Below are 22,224 nucleotides of genomic sequence, written 5' to 3' on the forward strand. Positions count from 1 at the left end.
CCAAGCACATTTTAAAAATTCAGTAGCCACGTCCCAGGAGTTTTCACTCATAATAGCCTTTTCGTTCTCTCCATCCCGTCTTCCCCTAGAGCAATTTCAATCGCTACGGTTATCGTTCTCTCCAAATCTGGACGACTACAATCCAGACATTCCTGAATGGAGACGAGACATCAGTCGAGTCATCAAGAATGCTCTGGTGGACGTAAGTGCAGAAATAAGTTGTCACTTCTGCGTGATGCATTTCTTTCCCTCTGTCCAGCACTCGCTTTGGAAGCTCTCACCTGCAGGAACCCCTCTATAATACCACTTGCAGAAACTCTCCAGTGATTTTGCAGGGTTATTCTGGGAAACAGCATTAGTTGAATTTGGGAAACACAAACATTTCTGGTTTTGCTCCTCATGGCTCCAAGAGGAAGCCACCTCTGACATGTTCTTGCATCTGTAACAACATGTTTCTCTTTTGCCATGTACTGAAATATGTGAAAATTTATCTTGTTTCATTTGTAGCTAGAGAGAGAAGCAGTTTAGATATCCAGCTTGCAGTCTTCATCTCATTTTCCCTTCAGTTTGCACTGCTTCATTGTAGCATTTTATCCACAACTGTGGTGGCATTCAGACAGTATACCAAGGCTTTCCAGGTCACTGAGGGCTGCCCTGTGCCCGAGCTTTGATAATGCAGTTCATTAATCACCCCTGCTGCATTCACTTAGCAATATGGAATCAAAAACTGAAATGCACATTCCTTTGCCACCTTTTCTCTATAGAGTAGGTGTTCCAGAACACAGAGCAAGGGAGTACTGGGACCTATTGTGCAAAATAATATTCTTGGGGAAGTAATTATCTAGTCTGTGAAACTGGTGCAGTTCTACTGAAGTCAATGTGATTGACACAGTGTTTGTGACAACAGAGCAAGCGTGTTTGTGAATACATATTTTGGGGGGAACCCTTCATAATAGTCCACTTTCTCTTGCTTCTCTTGGATGAATTTCTCAGCAGGGAATGTTAAGGGTTTGTAAAGGAGTTTAACTATGTTTTCTATTGACTAATAATAATAATAAAAAGAAACAGAGTTTAATGAGCAGAAGCACTTATGATTAGGTGGCTAACCAGAAATGGGGGAAAAATAATGTAATTGAATGACAGGAAGAAAAGCAACAGCAAGATATAACTGTGCCTGCACAGTGTTGTTTATAAAATATAGAAATGGAAACAAATGGAATCATGGGTCATCCCACTTGTTCCACAACAACAATGACCAACCACTTCAAACCACCAGATTCTTGGGTGAAATTTGGAGGGAGGGAATTTCAGAAGCTCAAGCATAGATGAACAGTGTTGTGTGTTGGGGCAAAAAAAGATTCTTAATTTCACATAAACCTTCATGGGTTCTGATGTGGCGGGGACTGACCAGGAATGAGACCTTGGGGTGGTAGTAGATAGCTCAGTGGAGATGTGTGTGGTGGCTGTAAAAGAAGCAAATTCCATGCTAGGGACCATTAGGAAAGGAACTGGAAAAAAAATGCAAATATCATAATGCCATTACAAAAATCTATGGAATATTGTATATTCCAGAAAAAAAATATTTCTTTATTTTGTAAACAGCACGTGTCATTGGCAATTCTCGTCATCTCACTCGAAAAAGGATATTGTGGACTTGGAATAGGTTCAGAACAGGGCAACCAAAATGATCAAGGGAGTGGAACAACTCCCCCATGCAACCCCATGCCTCAAAATCTGCCTTGGAAGATTGCAGGAAGCTTGGGCGGACCCAAAGCAGTGAGGAGGGGAAAGCAAAATCTCATTGCACAAGCCAAAGTCTGCTTGTGCAACCTTGGATTCCACTCACCCTCTATCTATCGGTATTTTAGCTGATTGAATGATTTTAGTCCTCTTAATTTCAAGGCTGTGATGCTACCCTGGTATATCATCACCCTTTCTTTCTGTATACTAGGTAACAGGCATTTCCAGTAAGCATATCTTGGTGGCAATCCTGCCAGGTTTACCCACATCAGCAGAACTCTTTATTTTGCCTTATAAGGATGTCACAGGGGAAGACAAACGAACAGCAGAAGACCTACAACAGGTACTGTTTCCTTTCATTATGCACAAGTGGTGCGTGCAGGGAAGAGACTGCATTTTAACTTCTTCTCCCCACCCCACCCTCCACCCCCCAAATGTTGGCAAACAAACACTGCAAATTTCAGGAAGAATACATAACCATTTTCATTCATAGCAATACTTATTGCATGATAGACATCTGAAACTTGAAATGTTAATGCCCATGCTTGCTTGCTAGTCACACCAGAAGGTCTGTTTATGCTGCTTCCCGGAATCTGTGCTGTAGAAGGGCAGGCATGAGTGGGAAGTATACAATGCAGGAAAAGTGTGATTCCCAGAAGACAGAGAGAGATCATAGCCCATACTATGACATTCACATGGGTTTTCCTAAGGGTCATATCACCCATTTTCCACAAAGGGGGTGATTTCACTATGAAGGCAAAATCCTCACCTTTATGATGTGATTCTTATAGATGTCAGAAATGAACTCAATTAGTGATGAATTTGCTTTTATTGTATAAACATGCCAGTCGCAGAAATGGATATGTTGTTTCATAAACTCAAGATGCCATGTGTATTGACACCCCCCAATGCACCTCAGCCAAGCAGAAATACCCCCAGTTTATACTTTATCTTTGCTTTGCTTTTATCTTGCTTGACAAACTACACATCTTTGTAATTTGCTCCTCATGCTGGTAATGAACATCAGGAAAGAAGATTGACTGCCTTGCAGATACCCTCCCCCAACATAAATTGGAAAGGAAGGCAGTACATAGAATCCCAGATTTACTACTGACCCAACTCGCCTCTGGCACTTGGCTGCTTATTGCATTCCACAAATTATTATATAGATATTTTCCCTCTCGCATTCCCAGACTCACTGTGGTCATAAAGTATTGTAACACGGGCACATTGTCATCATAAGCCTTTATAGGGAGACAAGAGTAATACAGCTTTTAACAGGGACTCCAGTATCCTCTCCACTATTCTTCCTGAAGGGACAGGATTGTAATCTGCCACATTACTGGAATTATTCTTTATATATTGCCAGGCATTTCCTGTGGAACAATATAGTACTGCATGGATTTTATAATATAAGGTTGAAACTCCTTCCCCACCCATGAGACGTTGGTGTTGGGTTCTCATATCACCAATTGCTCTGATTTCCAGTATCGTGGTTCATGCCCACAGTGGCTTTGCTACTGATTCAGGAGCCATGAACCTACACAGAGCTGAATCAGCTGACTTTCAGCCAATAGCAGTAGCTGTCAGTGTGTTGAGGGGGAGCTGCCCTCTTGTGTGTCTGCGGCTTACCTGGATAGGGCTGGGGTGAGACAGGCTGGTAGTGAGGTTGGAGCTGTGAAAGTGCACCAGTGGTTCTTGACCTCACTGCCACCTTGAACCCAAGCCATGTCCAGGTAAGATGCAACAAAGTTTGTGTCAGCAGTGTGAGTCCACAACTCCAGCCTACCAGACCAGTTGCCCCTAGTGGGAGCTTAGGGTGAAGAGCGGGTAATAAATAAACAAATAGTACCCTATCTGTTCCTCTGAAATAATTGTGAAATGGTGGATGCTTTGATGATGTAGTTTCTATAGCTTATATAACATGACAGCGATAATGACTCCTTGAATTATTTGAGGTGACAGGGAACTCTGGGGAGGAGAACTAATGCTCTTATGAGCAGGAAGACTGAAAATAGGTCAGTATTTCAGTTAAGAAGGACTCTGCTGTCAAAATAAGGGCTCGTGTGTGGGGAGGATTTATTTATTGGTTCATTTATTTGTTTGTTTTATCTTGTGATGCATCTGTACTTGTGTGAGAGCACTGGAAGTAGCACTGAACTTCTCTAACTCTCAGCTGAGCTTAGAGCTCACAGCTGATGTTTGCTGGAAGTGACGAGCCCTATTTATTCATATTCTCACCCTCCCCAATGTGATTTCCATCATGTGAAGGTGTAAACAGGGATAAGCCCATTAGCCCCCTATCTGTGTCTTCCCATTCCTGCAGCTCCCCACCCCACATGGTGGGGGTTATCTGTTGCAGGCAGTCCGTTCTACTCAAGTTGGCTCTTTTCAGCAAAAATTAGATGACCATGTTTCAGGGCTGCTATGCTTGCATCCTTCACTGCAGATATTACATTGAGCTTGGGGTTGAACTAAACAAATTACACAGTCCCTTCCAACACTATGATTTTGTTTGAAATTTTCATTTGCTCTGTTTTTTATTTGAGCACAAGCACTGGGCAGCCGTGGGGCAATATTCAACTAAGTCGTGTGCAGGGGTTTACCCCCTCTCCTCTGCCCACACCCTGTGCCATCCCCATAAGGACTGGAGGGAAAGTTCAGAAAATATTTAAGTGTGCTTCAGGGGGTAAGGGAAGAGAAGGAGAACATTTCATTGCACAAAGAGGAATCTTTGTGCTGATAGAACTTTCCCCTTACCACTATACTGAACAAATCCATAGTTTCTTCATAGCTTTCTGCTCCTTCAGTTCATTTGTGTCTCTCCATGCCTCTCTTTCTTTACCAGTATGGATATTTACATTGATAAGGAGCGAGGGAGGAGCGAGGATTCAATCATAGCAATCTTGATTTCACAGATAAATGCTTTACAAATCTTTTTGTGCTATGCTTATTAGTGTGCATGTATATTCATGTGCATTGATAAAACATTGCCCCCCAAAGGCAAATTTGATGTGAATATACACTAGAGTCCCTCTATTTGTGTGTGTGGGTTGTTGTTGCTTTTAAAAAAATAACCATCCCGCAAGACTGCATTTGTTCATAGTATAACTGAGGCCCAAGTAGTCTTACCTACATGCAGACATACATTTGATCATTTTAGGATTGTTTTATGCAGGGGTTTTTTTTTTAAATCAATGCACATTCAAACCAATTTACATAGAGAGGAGAAGATTTCAGTAAATGGAAAGAACTGAAAACTGCATTAAACTGCACATACTTCAGTTACAGAATTAATATTACAAAGTCCACTGGTTATATTTGCAATGCAGGAGGAATGTGATGCAGGACAAATGGAGCTGGAAAAACAACAATGGAGCCAAAGGAGAAATTATTCCATCTATAATAGTTAGTAGGAAAGTGTGCATGTGTGAGAGGCAGATGGAGATAAAAGAATGAGTAAAATGAAGTTAACTTGCAAAAGAAGAATTGAGCAGCACATAAGACTCTTGTGGTGTTAAAGGTCATAGTTACACATCCTGGCCACCATTAAATATATATTACTAAGTTCTGTTCTCACACACACAAGCCAAACAACTTTCAGTGTGCCACTGGAGGGCAGTATTATACCTGCACACACATGCCCACAAGTGCCTATAAACATTTAAACTACTTTACCCAGTTCATGCTACCCAGTTTATTCATAAACTTATAATTCTGGGTCAGAATTTTAATGTGATGTTGACATTTTACTTCAGGAACTGTTGAAATTTCAAATGCAAACAAAATGTGAAGTACAGCTGTTGAAAGGTTGATGTACACTACATACAGAAACACACAATTGCTGACTGACACTCAAGTTGCCTTACAAATGATTAACAGTGTACTCCTTTGCATGCTTACTCAGAAGTAAGGCCTGCTGTGCTCAATGGGACTTACTTCCAAATAGGTGTGCATAGGATTAAAGTGTAAATATAGGTACAGAGCCTCATTCATAGCTAATATAATGTTAATTAGGCAATGTTACATGCAGTCATGGGTTATTTATGTCATTGCTGATAACTGTATCTGCAATCAGCATTGTAAAGTACAGAGCCTTTAAATCTTTGCTGCTTGTTTCCTTTGGTGATTCCTAGTTCAATAAAAGGAGCTTAAGATGGCTGCCTGTTTGTTCTGGGCTTCACTTCACATAAAGCTGTGTGAACTGCAACCAGGGCATACATTAGACTAGCTCACTGTGCCTGAAGCAGTTTGGACCTGTTGCTGCATGAAAAAAACGTATACTATAAATATCTGTACTGGTGTTGTGACATCAAGACTGAAACAGAAGATTTCTCTCGCTCTAGAACTTGGGACTACAATATTTCAATATACTAGAATTAAAAACATCCCCCTCCCCCAAATGATATCACAATATGGAACCAGATTTAAGCTGGACATAATCCACAGGGAGATGCTTGTGGAAGTCCCAGTGAGAGAAACTGCCACAACTTTTGTTTCATCTTATTTCATTCAAGGTGGTTTCAGAAGGATAGCCTCTATGTAGACTGTGCACACACAGTTTTTGCATAACTACTTCAGTCCATAAACTCTACTGAAATGTTTGCAGAGGCTTTGGGTTATAACTACTATTTTTCACTAGATATAAGAAATGAGAACAAGAAAGATAAAGCAGTTTTCTTTTGTGTGCTGATGGCCAGTCATATGATCATTTTTCCCAATCAGATTATGAAGCATCTGGCCCAGGCATAGGCAAACTCCAGCCCTCCGGATGTTTTGGACTACAATTCCCATCATCCCCGACCACTGGTCCTGTTAGCTAGAAATGATGGAAATTGTAGTCCCAAACATCTAGAGGGCTGAAGTTTGCATATGCCTGATCTGGCCCCCAAAATTTCCCTCCTCCCATTAGGGGTAATGCATATAAATGCTTTGCTGCAATATACATCAGTTCCTGCCTTCATCTGTTCCTCCTATCTTTTCCTTCTGCCAGGGTCAGCTCTAAATATTTGACTATTATTCTAGGTACCCTTCTTTATTCATTTGTGATCTTACTAGGGGAAAGTGCCCAACATTGCTTAGAAACCACACACCCACCCACCCACACCCACCCACCCACAAATCAGTTCAGGTATGAAAGAAGTGGTTAAAACAGGTCCGGCTTTGAAACGTTCAGTCCGCCATCTTGAATCAGAATGGTACACAACTGTACAGAACTATAGAATTGTAGAGTTGAAATGGACCCCGAGGGTCATCTAACCCAAACCCCAGCAATGCAGGGATCTCAACACAGAACTGAAAGTAGATTGGGCAGGAGAGAGTTTCCGATTGATATGGGAGAACCCAGTGCCATGTAAATGGAACTGCAGGAGCAGGTGTGTCATTCAGTGGTAGAGCATCTGCTTCTCGTGCTGTGGGAGCCATGATTTGACCCTGGAATTCCCAAATAGACTTGGAGAAACCCCTGTCTGAAACCTCCGAGAGCTTCTGCCAGTCAGCCTAGAGAATACTGAGCTAGAGGGGTCAATGATCTGACCCAAGATAAGGCTTCCTGTGTTCCCATGGCCCACATTTTAAATGCCTGAATCAACTTGAATGGGAGGCAGAGGGATACTGAGATTTCTGGCACACACAGTGTGAGAAAGGCAGACCTTATTCAGGCAGAACTACCCCAGAAGCCAAATGAAATTTGTTTTGTTCTCTTTGTAAATTAACTCCCCCTCTCTTTCTTTTTACAAATTATTTGTTGTTATTATTCATTATATGTCCGTTGATGAGAGAATGATAGACAAAGAATGGCTTCTATTACAAAGAAACATTTTTGCACATTGCGTCTAATTCTGCAAATGAAGCAGATAAAGTCAATGAAGCTATGTGAAGGACCAAAACTAATTCAGAGACCTAATTATTTTCACAGGGGAGAACTCTTGATGACTCTAAATTAGGTGTTTTGCAATGCTGAGAAGCTTCATCTTCAGCATAAAAGCAAGAGAACAATATAGGGCAGCCATTGGGCATAAATATAAGGCAGTTTGGACCTGTGTGTGTCTAATTCCAAGAAAAGGCATAAAAGTATAACTAGATTCTAATGTTTTAAAATGCTGTTAATTAAATAGATGTCAGGTCTGCCGTTGCTCTTTTTATTGCATTTTATTTTCCCCTTTTTGTATCAACGTTTTATGCAGGTGTATTGTATTTCAACTTGTAACCTGCTTCCAAATTGTTTGCAATGAAGAACTAGAGAGAACTGCATTTAAGGGAGGGGATGAAATGGCTGAAATAAACATTAAAATATAGCTTTGCAGGCAGATTTAAATTCCTTTTGTTTCATTGGCAGAGAGTGAAATTTCCCCAGGATGTTCTTGCGTATAAGCCCCATTGAAATGAATGGATAACTTATGCCCATTCACTTCAATGGGGCTTGTGTAGGAGAGCAGTCCTTGTACTGTTGTTGTTTGTTTTTTTAAAAAAATCATTCTCTGATCTTTCCACATCAGCCTTGCTATTTTGTGGAACCTTAGGATCTGATAAGATAATAAAATAGTGCAACTGTAAAGTGAAATGATTTATGTATTCATTTCCCCCCTTAATATCTCATTTATTATGAAGCAGAGTACTATGTAATACCAGTTAACTTTTTAAAAGATCATATTGGATAGATAGATTTTGAAAAATAAAAAAATAAAATGACATCTTCAGTCCTGTTCTACACAACACTGTTCTTCTGTTACAGGCTTTGTTCTCAGGCTCCTTCCTGAGGCAAAGTTGTCTGCTGGATGCTTGTAGGTGGATGATTTCAGGAAATAAAAATGGTGGCTCATGCCCTTGGATTTCCCACCCTATTTTCTTCAGCATGAGATCTGCAGCTTCTAGAACCCTATAAAACATACCAGAAACAGTTGGGTGGGAGAGATTCTTGTTGTTGTTTAGTTGTTTAGTCGTGTCCGACTCTTTGTGACCCCATGGACCAGAGCACTCCAGGCACTCCTGTCTTCAGGAGAGATTCTACTCCAAGCTAAATCCCAGTATCTCTTGTGGTAGGTAGTAAAATGCCCCCCACCCCAAAGCCATAGTCATGTTGTGTTAGAAGAAGGGCACACAAAGTCTGCTTCCTTGAATCAGTATTTCTTTGGAAAAGCCATGGGTTGTTTTCCCCTCTTTATTCCAGTAAGTTAGCATTGGCTGAGACAAAAAAAGAAACAGCACCCTAATGGTGTTAGTCAATATATTTCTTGTGATTTTTGTTTTGTTTTGTCCTAAGCTCTTCCCCACCCTTTCAACAATAAACCTACATCACTTTTTGTTGATGATCCGCCACCCCAATCTTCTCAACCCATTACATTGACTGGGACAAAAAAGCATGTACAATTGAGGTGTTTTTTAAATTTATTTTGTTGTTGCTGTCCCAGGTGCTTTTTGCTAGTTGGATTGGACTTTGCTGATTGGATTGGAGCTTTTTGCTGACTGGATGAGCTTTGGGGACATTGTTGATCACTCTGCTGGTGGACTGTGTTGTAGATCTAGTTTTGTGTAAATTTTGCTATGGAAATTGAACCAGCCATTTTCCTCCAGAGGTTTGGGTACCCTTCAGATATTTCATTCAATTTGTTCTTACTATTACAGCTCTGTAAATTAGAGGCCACAGATCATACTTCCTATGACCTCTACTTTCTTGGTTAGTACTTTAGAGCAGTTTATATTGTGGTGGCTGTCATCCAAGATATCATTTCATGTTTTGTTTCGGTGCGTCCAAGCTGGAGTTGCAGCCGTGGAACCGTAAAAGGCCACCTGTCCTTCTGGAAAAGTTGGCACATTTTTACACTGAGTTGGTGCTATGGAACATTACTTGTCATGGCTGCAAATTCCCCCCTGGGCAGTTGCAATTGTAAAATACTTTTGGATTTCTCTCATGCCAAACCGTCACTGAAGAGCACTTGAGACTGCATACAAGTGGGCAAGTTTCAAAACTGACAAAGTATTCTAGTCTAGTAGACACAAGGTCACACGCAAAATTTTAGTCCTCAAGTTTCTGTGTGGACTGCACAGTCCCAGACTGCCTTCAACTGTATGGGAGTCTGCATGATTCCTACATCTGCAACTGGAATTTACAAACATAACAAGTCAGACTTGCATCCCTCTGTTAGCTGCAGCACACACATACAGGGCTCATATCATAGGATTAACAATTAGGACACGGTCTTTTTAATAGACAGAAACCCTTCCCCTTTTTATTTCAATACTCAACATACATAAAACATGAAAAATATTTAGAACGACCAAAACATTTCCTATAATGCACATTTAGTAACTTATATGAAGAGTGCTTCACATCACTACATCTTTTTTTAAAGCAAAAGTTAACTTTTGGGCAGTCATCTTGTGACAGAGATCTATGTAGCTTCTATTTCCATAAACTAGTGATGTAATTCCCTAATGTAATTTGTTTTAACTAAGCCCTCATACATTTTCAAAGGTTCATGAGAAATTATCAGGCGTGAAAGGACATCCCCATCATTTTAAGGCCATTTGCAGCCTCTTGATTTAGTTTAATTCTGTAACACTGCTAAGATGGGAATCAATGTTTTGATTTTTATTTGTCACTGTGAGGGATTTATCAGCAACTTTTTATTATCACAATTGAATTTTTAAAATAATTCTGGCTCCTGCATTTCATATTGGCCACTGATAGCTTGGAACACTATTCTTGGCTCAGCATTAATCAGGAAATCTGTTTACATGCTGAACATTGAACTAAGCTTGAAGAGAACCAAATTTCTTGCACATGTTATCTTTTTTTATTAAAAAAATGAGTGAAGATGGACATTCCATATGTCTCTCACTGTGTCTGTCATCTCTGAAGACTGCCTGCCTGCCTCCTATATTTTCCTGTCTCCTTTTCCTTTTTCAAAATAGCGTTGATTTTTTAAATTAATTTTAAGTTAATTAATTGCACTTAATATTCCCATAAAAAAATAAAAGGAGATGCAAAATATAAAAGGAAGTCCAACAGCTAAACTGGGAAGAAGGCTCAACTAGGCATGATACTGACTGTATCTTTGTATTTAATGTTTTTTTAAGATGCAAAGAACACCATTGTCAGGATTGCAGCTGATGTGATAGTATCAAGTTTGGCCTTTAGAAATATGATTGAACTAAAAATATTTCCATACTTAGGACAGACCACTTGCTCCAGAAGAACCTGCCACATGCTTATAAATGGGGACTTAAAGAAGCTAATCAACTAAAAAATGAAATATCACTAAAGAGAGTAATCTTAGAATAGTATTCTCAAGATGTGGAAGAACAGAAGATAAGCTAGGATCTAGACTGGCAGGCATAACACTTGCCTCCGATGAAGAGGGTTAGGAAGTGGTACAAGCATCCCTCCACTTTGCTCTTCCATACCCTGCTGGTCTCTCGCAGTGGAGAGCCTCTCCACTACAGATATATTTACTGTACCTGTTGAATGCATGAGTGGAAGCTTCCTCTGGTAGCTACCTTCAACCCTCTCTGCCCCAATAGCAGCTTCATTGACCTCATCCACCTTCTGCTCTTCTGCTGGCATGGGTGTCAGGACCTCCGATGGGGTGGTGCTTTTTCTGCTTCATTTAGTATGGCTGCTTTTAGATGAAAATGAGTCATATCATGAGACAGATAAGTTTTGATCTCTTCAACAGGAAAGATTGGAGCGAACTATAGCCCAGAGTAAACCATCAGAAGTCACCAGCCCATTGTGGGTGGGTGGGTGGTGGGTGGGTGTGTAACAATATGTAGCAAAAACTATCCTAGATCAAAGTTCCTTTTTTCTCATGCCAAGAAAGGAGAAAAGTGAAAGGAAATAGAGAAAGGAAAGGAAAGAAGCAAGAAAATGACACAAGAAGAGGGGAGAGGGATAACTTAACAAAAAGTCTAGAATACCATAAATAAGTTTAAAGGAGAAATATGGTCATTTACTTCGCCAATCCAGAAATGAATGGATTTCATTTCTAGAGTCACTGGCCCATCTCTTGTGTCTTGATATTGTCTTGGGATGTGCACAAAGCATTTTCTTGGGGATATAGATTATAGAGTCGAAACATCTTCACACTCCTAGAGCTGACAAAGAGAAGGTTCAAGTTCAAATGTGTGTAGGCATAAACACAAATTCATGCCCATTTATCTAGGTTCAAGTCAGAGCCATTGTAGCATTATCATAACTTTCTCTGTAGCTCAGTCCATTGCTATGTGAGTTTTTGGTGTTCTATCCTGAGCCAAATCTAGGGGAAGTAAGTACTGAACTCAGACAGTGCACTAGTGTGAAAAGCTCTTTCCATATCAATGGTGACAACCCTGATACAGAGCACTGCAATGCCCAGTGACCTTTTTTTTTTTTTTTGGCTACGTGGTATGTATTGTGTAAAACCTATGCTTACACATACAGTTCAATACTTTTGAATAGGTTCTTAGTTTAAGATGGCAGCTTCCTCCACTGTTTGTAACAGCCTCAATCACCAACTGGTGATATTGCGGAAAGAAACCTCAATCAGAAAGCATTCATAGATACAGTACCCACTTAAAAAAAAAATAGGGGTAAATACAATAGCATCATTTCATAACTGCACTCAGACCTTTTATGCCATTTTCTCTGAAGCCTCCATTAACAGTCCCTGTCTGACAAGATACTAGGCCAAATGGACCATTGTTCTTGTTCTTTGTGATTGTACCCATATTTTATTTTTTACAATAATTTCTTATTCCAGATTTCAGATATATTGGTCCAGAAACTGAACCAAAATGCCATCCAGTTTGATTTAAAGCCTGGGGTTCGAATCCTTGTCCATGCTGCCCATTTAACAGCAGGTTGGTATAGATTCCTAAAAACCTCTGCCAGTGTTGTTAGCACAGCTTATTATGAATTCTCCAGTGGCAGCACTGTGGAAATGTCAAATTTTTTTGGTATTTGGAATACTTTGTATTTTTATTGCAAGATATTGAAAATAGCTCAATCAACGCTTTATGCATGTTTACTTGGAACATCAGGTAGAAGCCTTATTGTGTTCAACAGAGCTTACTGCTACCAAGTGTGCTGTGCTTAGGATTGCAGTCTGTATGTGTTACAAATCTTGGAATGGCTATTTCACTCAGCCTGTTATGGCCTTTAAAGAGCACATTGTAGAGGAAGGAATGAAGCACTTAGTGGCTGTGGTGCTGTATACAAGGCCCCTGCCTCCAATGTCCCTGCACCCTGAGTGTGCCATTGTATGATGAAAAAAATTGTATCCCTATGGGTACATGAATATAAGAAAAGCCCTGCTGGATCAAGGCTCACCTTTTCCAGTATCCTGTTCTTGCTGTGGCCAGTCAAGTGCCTTCAGGAATCTTGCAAGCAGCACATAAGCACCACAGTACTCTCTCCTCTTGTGATTGCCATCAATTCAGAGGCATGGAGGTAGCTTGGTTTTATTTTATCATAAAAGGTTTAGGTATGGCATGCCCTCCCATGCGGGTTTTGTGGCCTCATTTGCAAGGCTCAAGGCAGCTTCTGTAACAATTCTAAGCAGAGAGAGAGAGAGAGAGAGAGAGAGAGAGAAGTTAAAAAGCAGTCCTTGGATCACATTGTAAAATGTAAGTAAGATAATGTTGTGCGTTAGTTTTTTAGATGGGACAGAATGGTCTTTGTACCAGTCATGTATGTAACTGAAACAGACAACTCAACCCTTAGTTGCCGGTATCTAAAATAAACAACATTTGAATGCCTCTTTGCAAGTTGGAATTTGAATAAATGTGGGGAAATAATCTGTCAAATTCCAAATTCAGACACTTTTCACTTTAACTTTAATGATAATGATGGCAATGCTGAGTTTCCCCCTTTTCTCATTTTCCATTCCTTGCTGGCTAATTAGTAAAATCATAGATTAAGTACAAATCAGCTGAGCCTTGTTTGCAGGATTGTGACATTCTTGTTTCCTAAACTGCTACAAATTTGTTGCCAGTTTTCTCAAGATACCTTTAAAAATCTATCAACACAAACCCATTTGTCATTATATCCCAATAAATCTAATATTATATAAAGTGTTTAAGCTGCATTGTAAGTATTATTTGCTAACTCTGTGATCTTCAATGATTCATGCACAAAGATTGTCACTGTTTTCATGTGCGCAAACCCTGTTGGTGTCAATGGGAAATGCGTATGTAAACTGAATAAAATGACCCTTTACTTGGCTAGCTTTTATTAACAATATCCAGCATTATTGTTAGTGATTCTATGTCTACTCTGTATCGACATTAATTCAGGACTCCTTTTGCTGTTGTGGCTCCTATAAGATGCATATTTCATCCCGAGAACTGTTTGTGAAACATGAATTTGGCATGTCAGTCAAAATAATAACTAGCTATGACCTGACCAGTTCAGCCGAAATGCATTCTACATTAAGATAATGAAGTTCATGCCATAGTTTACATTTATGAGTCCCACTGGCTATGTTCCTGTGCTGGCTGCAACAGTTCTTCAAGGTTTCAAACTGCAAACACTCCCAGCCCAACCTAGAGCTGTTGGGGATTGATCCTGAGACCTTCTGCATAGAAAGCATGTGCTCTGCCACTGAGCATGGACAGCAGTGAGCTCCCACCTCTCGCACTGACACAGCGCCTAGGAGATCAGAAGCTTTTGCTTTCATTTTCGTCCACGCATCTGCTTGCTCACAGAAAATCCAATTGCCATTTGTTCTGACTGAGCACTAAAGAGCAGTTTTCTCCAGGGCAAGAGGAAGTGTGGATAAACCATAATTGTGGTTACTCATTGTGACCAGAGCTGGAGAAAGTGGTTAGTGTTAACTGATTTAGGAAAAGAAGCCACCTTGAACCACATTCCTGGCATATATATTTTTTGCCTAAAACTGTGCTTGGTTGAAAAAGGAAGCAGACACTTTCAAACTCTTCCTGGCTCTGCAGGAGGAGTGGGGAACAGGAGTGCATGAACAGAAATCAGATGATACGTTTTCCTGTTCATGTTAGTTAAAAGGTGAAAGCTGATTTGACGCGCTGTTTAATCCAGCCTCTTCCCTGTTTCACTGAAGCCTAGATTTCACTTTATCCACTGTAGAAGGAGAGTAGGGTTTCATCAGCTGGCCTTACCCAGCTAATCTGCACCCAAAAGCCTCATCCCATCAGATTTCTGCTAATGTACATTCCCCCCCCCCCAAAATATATGCATCTTGCTTGCCTTCTACAAATGGTATTGGTCAATTTGCCATTTCCACCACAATTTCTAATACCTTAATCAGTCATTTGGTAATGGTGGGTAGAGCTGCACTTTCTCAGTATCTGGTTAACACTTCCTTGGCAGCATTTAAGTGACTTATAATTAAGATTTTTCACAAAAAATTGGATCCCATTAGCCTAAATATTTAACAAACAAACAGAAATCCAATTTAGGGCTGAATGTCACAAATGTGTTCACAGTTTAAATACAGCTAGAACAAACTACTTTTATAAATTTAATGATTTCTACTCTTGCCTAGTCTTTCCCAACCTAGGGTCCTCCCAATATTTCTGGACTACATATCCCATCATCCCTTACCAGGGACCATGCTGTCTGCAGCTGATGGGTGTTGGAGTTTAAGTCTACTTTTAATCACAAGGCAATGGGCTCCTGCTATTTGTGTGAGGATCTCTTTTTGGGTAAAATTTCAATTGCCTGTGTGAGAAAGGGTCTTTGCACAGAGCTCTGGGAATAGTGCATGCAGAGAGCAGCAACATTCTTTTAAAGGGCATAAGGAACGAGTCACTGTTTAAAGCATTTCTTAAGCCAGATTTACTAATAGCTTCTCTTGGGATCATGGCTGTGTGCTCCTCTATCCAATTAGCAGCGCAGCAAATATCTGCATGTCCTCTTTATAAGTGTGAAAAACCTACAGGAGGTGAAGAAAAAATGCCTAACTCCTGTCACTACTGAATTAAAAGTGTCCTCTAAATAGGCAGCTGTCACCTTTTCAATGGACTGATTTCTTTCTTTTAAAAACAGAATAAAAAACCAGCTAGTCAAATGGTACAGGATAGAAATGAAATCTTCGTTTTTTATTTCCAGTTGCCTAAATAATCCAGAATGACCAGGGAATTTGGGTTTATTCCACATTCCACTCTGCCCCACCGCACCCCAACCGCATCCCCCCCAACCCAGAAAAATTCAAAAGCCCATTTATTCAAGATTACCAAGTTTATTCTTAGAATGTTTATTCAAAAGCATGAAGAGTGAATATAAACGTCTCCGGACTTACAATGCTTGCCTCGAAAACAAAATGAACATTCTGAGCTCCCAATTCTTATCTGGCTTGGAATTTTAATCTGAGCTGGGGAAGAATTGCCTTCTTAACCCCTTTCAACTACATTTTCTGTGTGCTACTTGGGGGCTGGTGCACAGTGTGCTAGATATCAGAGTAGTGAGGTCTCTCTGCCCTTCTCTACCAGAGCACAAACACATTAATGTGGAGGCAGAGGGAACAGAGAGAATTTGGGGGGATTTGCCTCTTGTTTTCTCAATGGATATTCCATCCAAATAAATACTAAGTGAAAAATTAAGTACTTGAACTATCTGTAAATAAAACAAAGTGCCACGTCCATGCTGAGCAGGTAACTTTATCATGTATGGCAATATGTTTCCACATTTGAATTTTACATGAAACCTGTCTATTGCATTGAGAAAAGCCCATGCACAATCTGGCCAGAGTTGCATTAAGATTTGACCTTGGATATAGTAGCATATTTTTCCAGTTTATCTGCAGTTTCTACAAACTAGTTAGGATTGGTAAAGGCACTGGTGGTGGCTTAGTATGTTTGCTACAGCATCCAAGCCCAGGTCAAATTCAGAATCATCTTTACAAGAGCATACTTTTGTTCATGGTTTTGGAGAAACTGGGGGGGGGGGATTTAGTGAGGACAGGCTGTTCTCTTTGACTGATTTGCAGAGCAGTATGACAAAGCTGCCAGCTATTTGGAAGGAGTACATTCTGCTTTTCTGGCAGGGCCAGTCCTCAGTCAGCCTTTGAGACCAATACCACTGCATGGTTTGGTCCAGATACTACTGTGTTTTGGATTGGGATTGTGCAAGCACAAGTCCTAGATGCTCGGTGGAGGTTCTGTAATTTTCAGTTCACATGACATTGTATGTTTCTGCTGAATACAGTACAGCCCTCTGGATGAGAAATTTGGAAACATCAAAGGCAGCTGTCCAGGAAAAGGGTGATGATTACTTTGCAGTTTCTGTGTAGGCTGATTTGGTGGTGTGTATATAATTTTATACCTCCATTAACTGATCCCCAAAGATGTGGTTTCCAAATGGAGGACCAATAACAACTGTGTCTATTGGGAGAGGTTTGTGAATTGGCTGTGAAGACACATAACAACAAAGAAGGGCAGATTTCTAAATCCAAGGCATAGTAAACATAAATAAATACATCCTCTAGTTAGAAAGCCTTATCAGAACATTTGGGACCTAATGTTCTAAACTTTTCTTTAACTTTTTACAGCCCCACTCATAGATGTCACACCTAGCCACAGTGGTTCAGCCATGCTGATGCTGCTCTCCGTGGTATTTGTGGGATTGGCAGTATTTGTAATCTACAAATTCAAAAGGTATGACTCCTTCCTTTTTTCCCTGCCATTCTTCTGTCAGGTGTGAAAGCATAATGCAAAGAGCACCTTAGCATACACGCCAATTATGGTTTCTGTTAATGTTTTAGGAAGATTCCGGGCATTAATGTTTATGCACAGATGCAGAATGAGAAAGATCAAGAGATGGTCAGTCCAGGCAGTCAAAGTGAAAGCATGCCTAATGTCCCTCAAAGGGAGCTGATGACCCCAGAACAACTAGTAGATGAGAAGTTGGATACCCAGCCCATAGGTAAATAAACTACAGCAGCCAATAATTAGTCAAAGTCTGCATTCTCATTGGCTATATCTATTCTGAGTCTTCCAACCTCCTCTGCTAAAACACTGTTCCCACTGCTCTGTTAATCTCTTTCTAAATTGGTCTAAACTAACTCCAAGATCTTTACTTCTCCTCTTCTATTTATTGAATAAGAAAATCCACAGTGAAGTTTTGTCTTCACTATAATAACTCTCTCTGCAGTTGTTCAGGGTTATGAAAACAAGAAAGTTGTGTGATCAGGAAAATGTTTATGAGTTTCTGGTTCACAGTTCCTGCCATGAAGTTTACCTGTACCTATGAAGCTGCGTGATAGTTACTGGGAAAGTGCAAACTCCACCTTGCTAGCCTCCCAACAAATTGCAAAGCACTTTGTCTTCACTGCATGGTAGATTTAATTGTTGTTATTCCATCTCATGTTTTAGGCCAAGCCCCTATAGAACATTAGAAACAACAGGGCCTCAGATAAAGTGTGCTATGCTTTCAAAATATCTTCCCATGAATAGTCACTCTAACATGGCCCACCTACATTGATGGTAGGAAGCAGTCTGGCAAAGGATGCATAGAGACATATCACTTTTAATTTTGCCATCTCCCATTAGTGTAGTCTATCTGTTGAGAAAGAAAGAAAAGATAGATTGAGGATGTACTTTGCTAACAATGTTATCCAGAGTAGCCTTGATGTGGTCTGGGAGATTTCAGTGCTACTTCAAGAAAACTGATAATAATTATTTTTCGGTGCTACAGTGTTTGTGTTCCTTGGCTTGGTTTAATACAACAGACTGCAGACCAAACTCTCGGTAGCAGTCCTCAGTTAACTCAGTTGGTTTTGGCAGGATCTCACTGGAAATGTCTTCAAGGATAACAGCCTGAGAGTTTCAGCCAAAAGGGAAAGCAAACAAGATGCATGTATGTAAAGTTCTGCAGGAACTGGTTATGTTCACCAAGTATTAAATTGTTGCAGGGCACATAGAATCATGTGAGTTACCAATCTTCCTAGCATTTGATCATGTGGCGAGGAGATTCTTGCCTCATGCTTGTGCCTGAGCAGAAATCTGGGGAAGTCAGTGCAGGAGAAAGTCATCCTCACCAACTGGACACGGTCTCCTCCCACAAGTAGCTGCATGGTCAGGGGAATATAGGATGATGCCTTCTACTTATTCAGACCATTGGGTTATATAACCCAGTATTATTTGCTCATACTGGCAGCAGAAAAGATCCTTCCCATCACCTGCTCCCTGAGCTTTAAAAACAAAACAAAGCAAAAAAATACAAGAGATGCCAGGGATTGAACCTGGGACCTTGTGCACACAAAGCTCGTGGTGCAGCCCCTTCCCAAGGGGCTGTACATTGTGACTTGGAAAATTGTGGTTGCTATTCACCACCTGATTACCTTTTTTACTAAATTGTATTCCTCTCATTCTTAAATATTATATGGCTTTCTGGATTGAGCATCCTAGTTTTGATTTACTATTCCTGCCTGATAGACAATTTGAGCATGATAGTTATCTGCCCTGTCTACATGTTCTTTCTTTCTTTCTTTCTTTCTTTCTTTCTTTCTTTCTTTCTTTCTTTCTTTCCTCTCTCAACCTCTCTCTCTCTTTCCTCTACACTCTATAATCTAGATTATATATATTTTGTTGGACAATGTTAAATATGTAACAGTCCCTCAGTGCAGGGATTTAAACTTGCTGACCTCTGTTTCCTTTTCAGTCAAATGATTCTATGAATAACTTGAAAATGCTACATTCTAGAAATCTTGGTTTCCTGAAAGTCTTCATAATTAAAATGTGTTGCAAGATGCAAAGTTCATTTCTGCCTGGTTTTATCGTTACCTGATGGTACAATTGTTGTGGATATCCAAATAAAAAGCCGTATTTTAAATGCCATTCTGTACGATGCACAAATCATTTAAAATGCAGTAGCTGAATTTAATGGAATAATGCCATTGCCTTCAATGAACTTGGGCTGTTTTAAATTGAAATGCTACAGCTTTACTTTCCCCCATTTATTTTCTTTTGTATTATATGAAATGAACTATGAGGGTTGGGGTTCTGGCAGGAATACACTTTTGACAACAAAGCCAACCCTTTCCTTCTAGGATGACCACAAAACCACATAAGAGAAGGACAACAGAATCAGTGGATAGCAAGGTTATCCATTTTTCAATTGATGCCGATCTTGTGCTTTAATACTCAGATATAAAGTAGGATAAGTTTCCCCATTGCTTTATGCCGATGCAACAGACTTCTGCTTGTACAATGAAACCTCCCCATCCTCTCTTCTTCCCTGCAGCTGCCTGCACACCCTCAAAAAATTGATTCATGTGATTGAGGGACTCCTCCCCACACCCAAATTGATCCATTTGTGGGCATGCTGGGAGAGGAGAGGAAGTCTCCTTGCATGAGCAGAATGCCACTCAAACATCATCATCATCATCAACAACAACAATTACAGTTCTATCCCATCTTTCCTTCAAGGAGCTCAAAGTGGCATACAGTGGTACCTCGTGTTACGTACTGTCCCCCTTACAAATGCTTTGGGTTACGTGCTCTGCTAACCTGGAAGTAGATACCCCTTGTTGAGAACTTTGCCCTGGGATGCGAGTGGAAGTCGCACTCCTGCAGTGCGGCAGTGCCTTTAGCGAAAAGACACCTCATGTTACGAGTAGTTTCGGCTTAAGAACGGACCTCCGGAACGGATTAAGTACATAACACGAGGTACCACTGTACCTCCTCATTTTGTCCTCACATAACCCTGAGGGGTAAGTTAGGCTGAAAGGCAGTGACTGGCCCAAGGTGACCCAGGAAGCTTCTTGGCCGAGTGGGGATGCGAACCATGGTCCTAGGTCCTAGTATGATATTCTAACACCACACCATAGAACCTTATATGTTCAGCTGCACAAGAGCAAACTGAGTAAAAAAAATTTGCATCATTTTCATTGATACACATGTAATAAGCACAGAGTTCACATAATAGTTTTTAAATTACAGCTCAATCATACCAACATAACAGCTTTCAAATGGTAAAAAATGCACTATAAAACTAACAGAAATTCTCATTTACTTTCATATACAAATGTTCTGTGAGGAGAGTTACATGAGTTCCAGAGAACTTGGGAGACCTTTATAAATCTCCATTGCAGCCTGAAATATTTGCTCCAACCTCCAAGCAAATCCTGATTATTGCAAATCACAGTTAGGTTTGTAGTGCTATGCCCACTTTCCTGAGAATAAGCCTCTTCAGTCAGTTGGGTGTGTGTCTGTATAGCTATTAATGTCAGTGCTAATATATACCAGAGCTATCTTGTCCGTTTCATATCAACATCTTTCATGGGGATAGGGGACCATTGAGAAAAATCTTGCTGTAACTCAGTGAACCTGTTTTCACAAATGCATGAACACATATTTACATTCATCATGGGGCATTTTCTTCCACCCCTCTCATTTTCACAGTCCCATCCAACTCTTTGTTGATTCATAAGCCACTTTTAAAGCTCTAGGGTTCATGGATGCAAAAGCACAGCAAAAGAAATTCTTGAACTGAATTCTGAAGAGAATAAAATTAATACGATGATGAGCATAACAATGAGAAAAACTCAGAAAATCATGAATTGGGCATCGGAAGATCAGAACGTGAGCAGCAAAATGCTACGAATATTTGGCCCAAGAGTGGCAGAAATGTTCTGACAGGAATGAGAGGAGATATGAAGCAGCTGGGAGAATCAATACAAATGCTAAGATAAAAATGGGATCCAGGGAGAAAAATTAACCATTAGTCAAAATGCAATAGAAAAGAATAGGGAATTGACTAGCAGATGGACAGCAACCGAACAACAATTCATAGGAAAGAAAAGGGAAATAGCATTAATATTAAATGCAGGCAAGGAATGAGAAGACAAAGAGATGATGAGCAAGGGAAAAGCATAAAGCCAACTTTGCTGCCAAAGTCTTCATGGCCAATTGAATGAGAAAACAAGAAGCCACTCAAAAGAAATAACAACAGGAGTCTTGCAGAGAGAGTGCATACGTGGAAGAACTGAAAGAGAAAAAGCACATGAATAAGAGCAATCTTATTACACATAGAGCTGCATCTCAAGAGACTATACAAAAGGAAATGAGAAAGAGAAGAATGGCAGGGACTGTGGATGCACTTAGGTCAGGCTAAGCATGGTGCTGGTTTCTGAGAAGTCTACCTAACTAACAAATAGAGATGATTTTTGAGGAGACGGGGAGCTGAAGCTGGGGTGGCAAACCAGTGGTCTTCCAGATATTGCTGAACTACAGCTTGCTTCTTCCCAGACCATGCTGGCTGGGGCTGAAGAAGAAAATGTGTGGTCAGAGGGAAAGAAATTCTGCTCAACAGAATTAGGCTGCATTCACACAACACTTGATTCTATTTTCCTGACATTTTCTCACTTGATAATTTCCATGTTTATTGTCACCTTTCATACTCAAAAACCCCTTCTGGAAATCTAGCTGAATCTTGTGGAGGTTTAGCACTCATTTCTGTGTTAATTGCCTGGAGAAAGATCCATTTGTGACCACGTTAACCCAGAGAATTGTGAGATGAAATTTGGTGTG

The 22,224-nt window shown here is 40.3% G+C and overlaps 1 protein-coding gene across 8 annotated transcripts in view; it reads left to right on the top strand.

The window, feature by feature from the left end:
- Positions 1 to 22,224, top strand: part of SORCS1 (sortilin related VPS10 domain containing receptor 1) — a 413,218-nt gene that overhangs the window by 330,770 nt on the left and 60,224 nt on the right. For 3 of the 8 annotated variants that reach the window (XM_083504744.1, XM_083504743.1, XM_083504746.1), the window contains exons 22-26: positions 90 to 202; positions 1,952 to 2,083; positions 12,480 to 12,579; positions 17,244 to 17,349; positions 17,457 to 17,617. In XM_083504744.1, the coding sequence (XP_083360870.1) occupies positions 90 to 202; positions 1,952 to 2,083; positions 12,480 to 12,579; positions 17,244 to 17,349; positions 17,457 to 17,617 (612 nt within the window). Of the gene's footprint in view, positions 1 to 89; positions 203 to 1,951; positions 2,084 to 12,479; positions 12,580 to 17,243; positions 17,350 to 17,456; positions 17,618 to 19,354; positions 19,526 to 22,224 lie in introns of those variants that run through there. The other 5 variants (XM_083504745.1, XM_083504749.1, XM_083504748.1 and 2 more) reach the window with 3 other exon arrangements.

The sequence above is a fragment of the Podarcis liolepis genome, assembly GCF_965112155.1.
Source record: "Podarcis liolepis genome assembly, chromosome: 5".
NCBI classification, from domain to species: domain Eukaryota; kingdom Metazoa; phylum Chordata; class Lepidosauria; order Squamata; family Lacertidae; genus Podarcis; species Podarcis liolepis.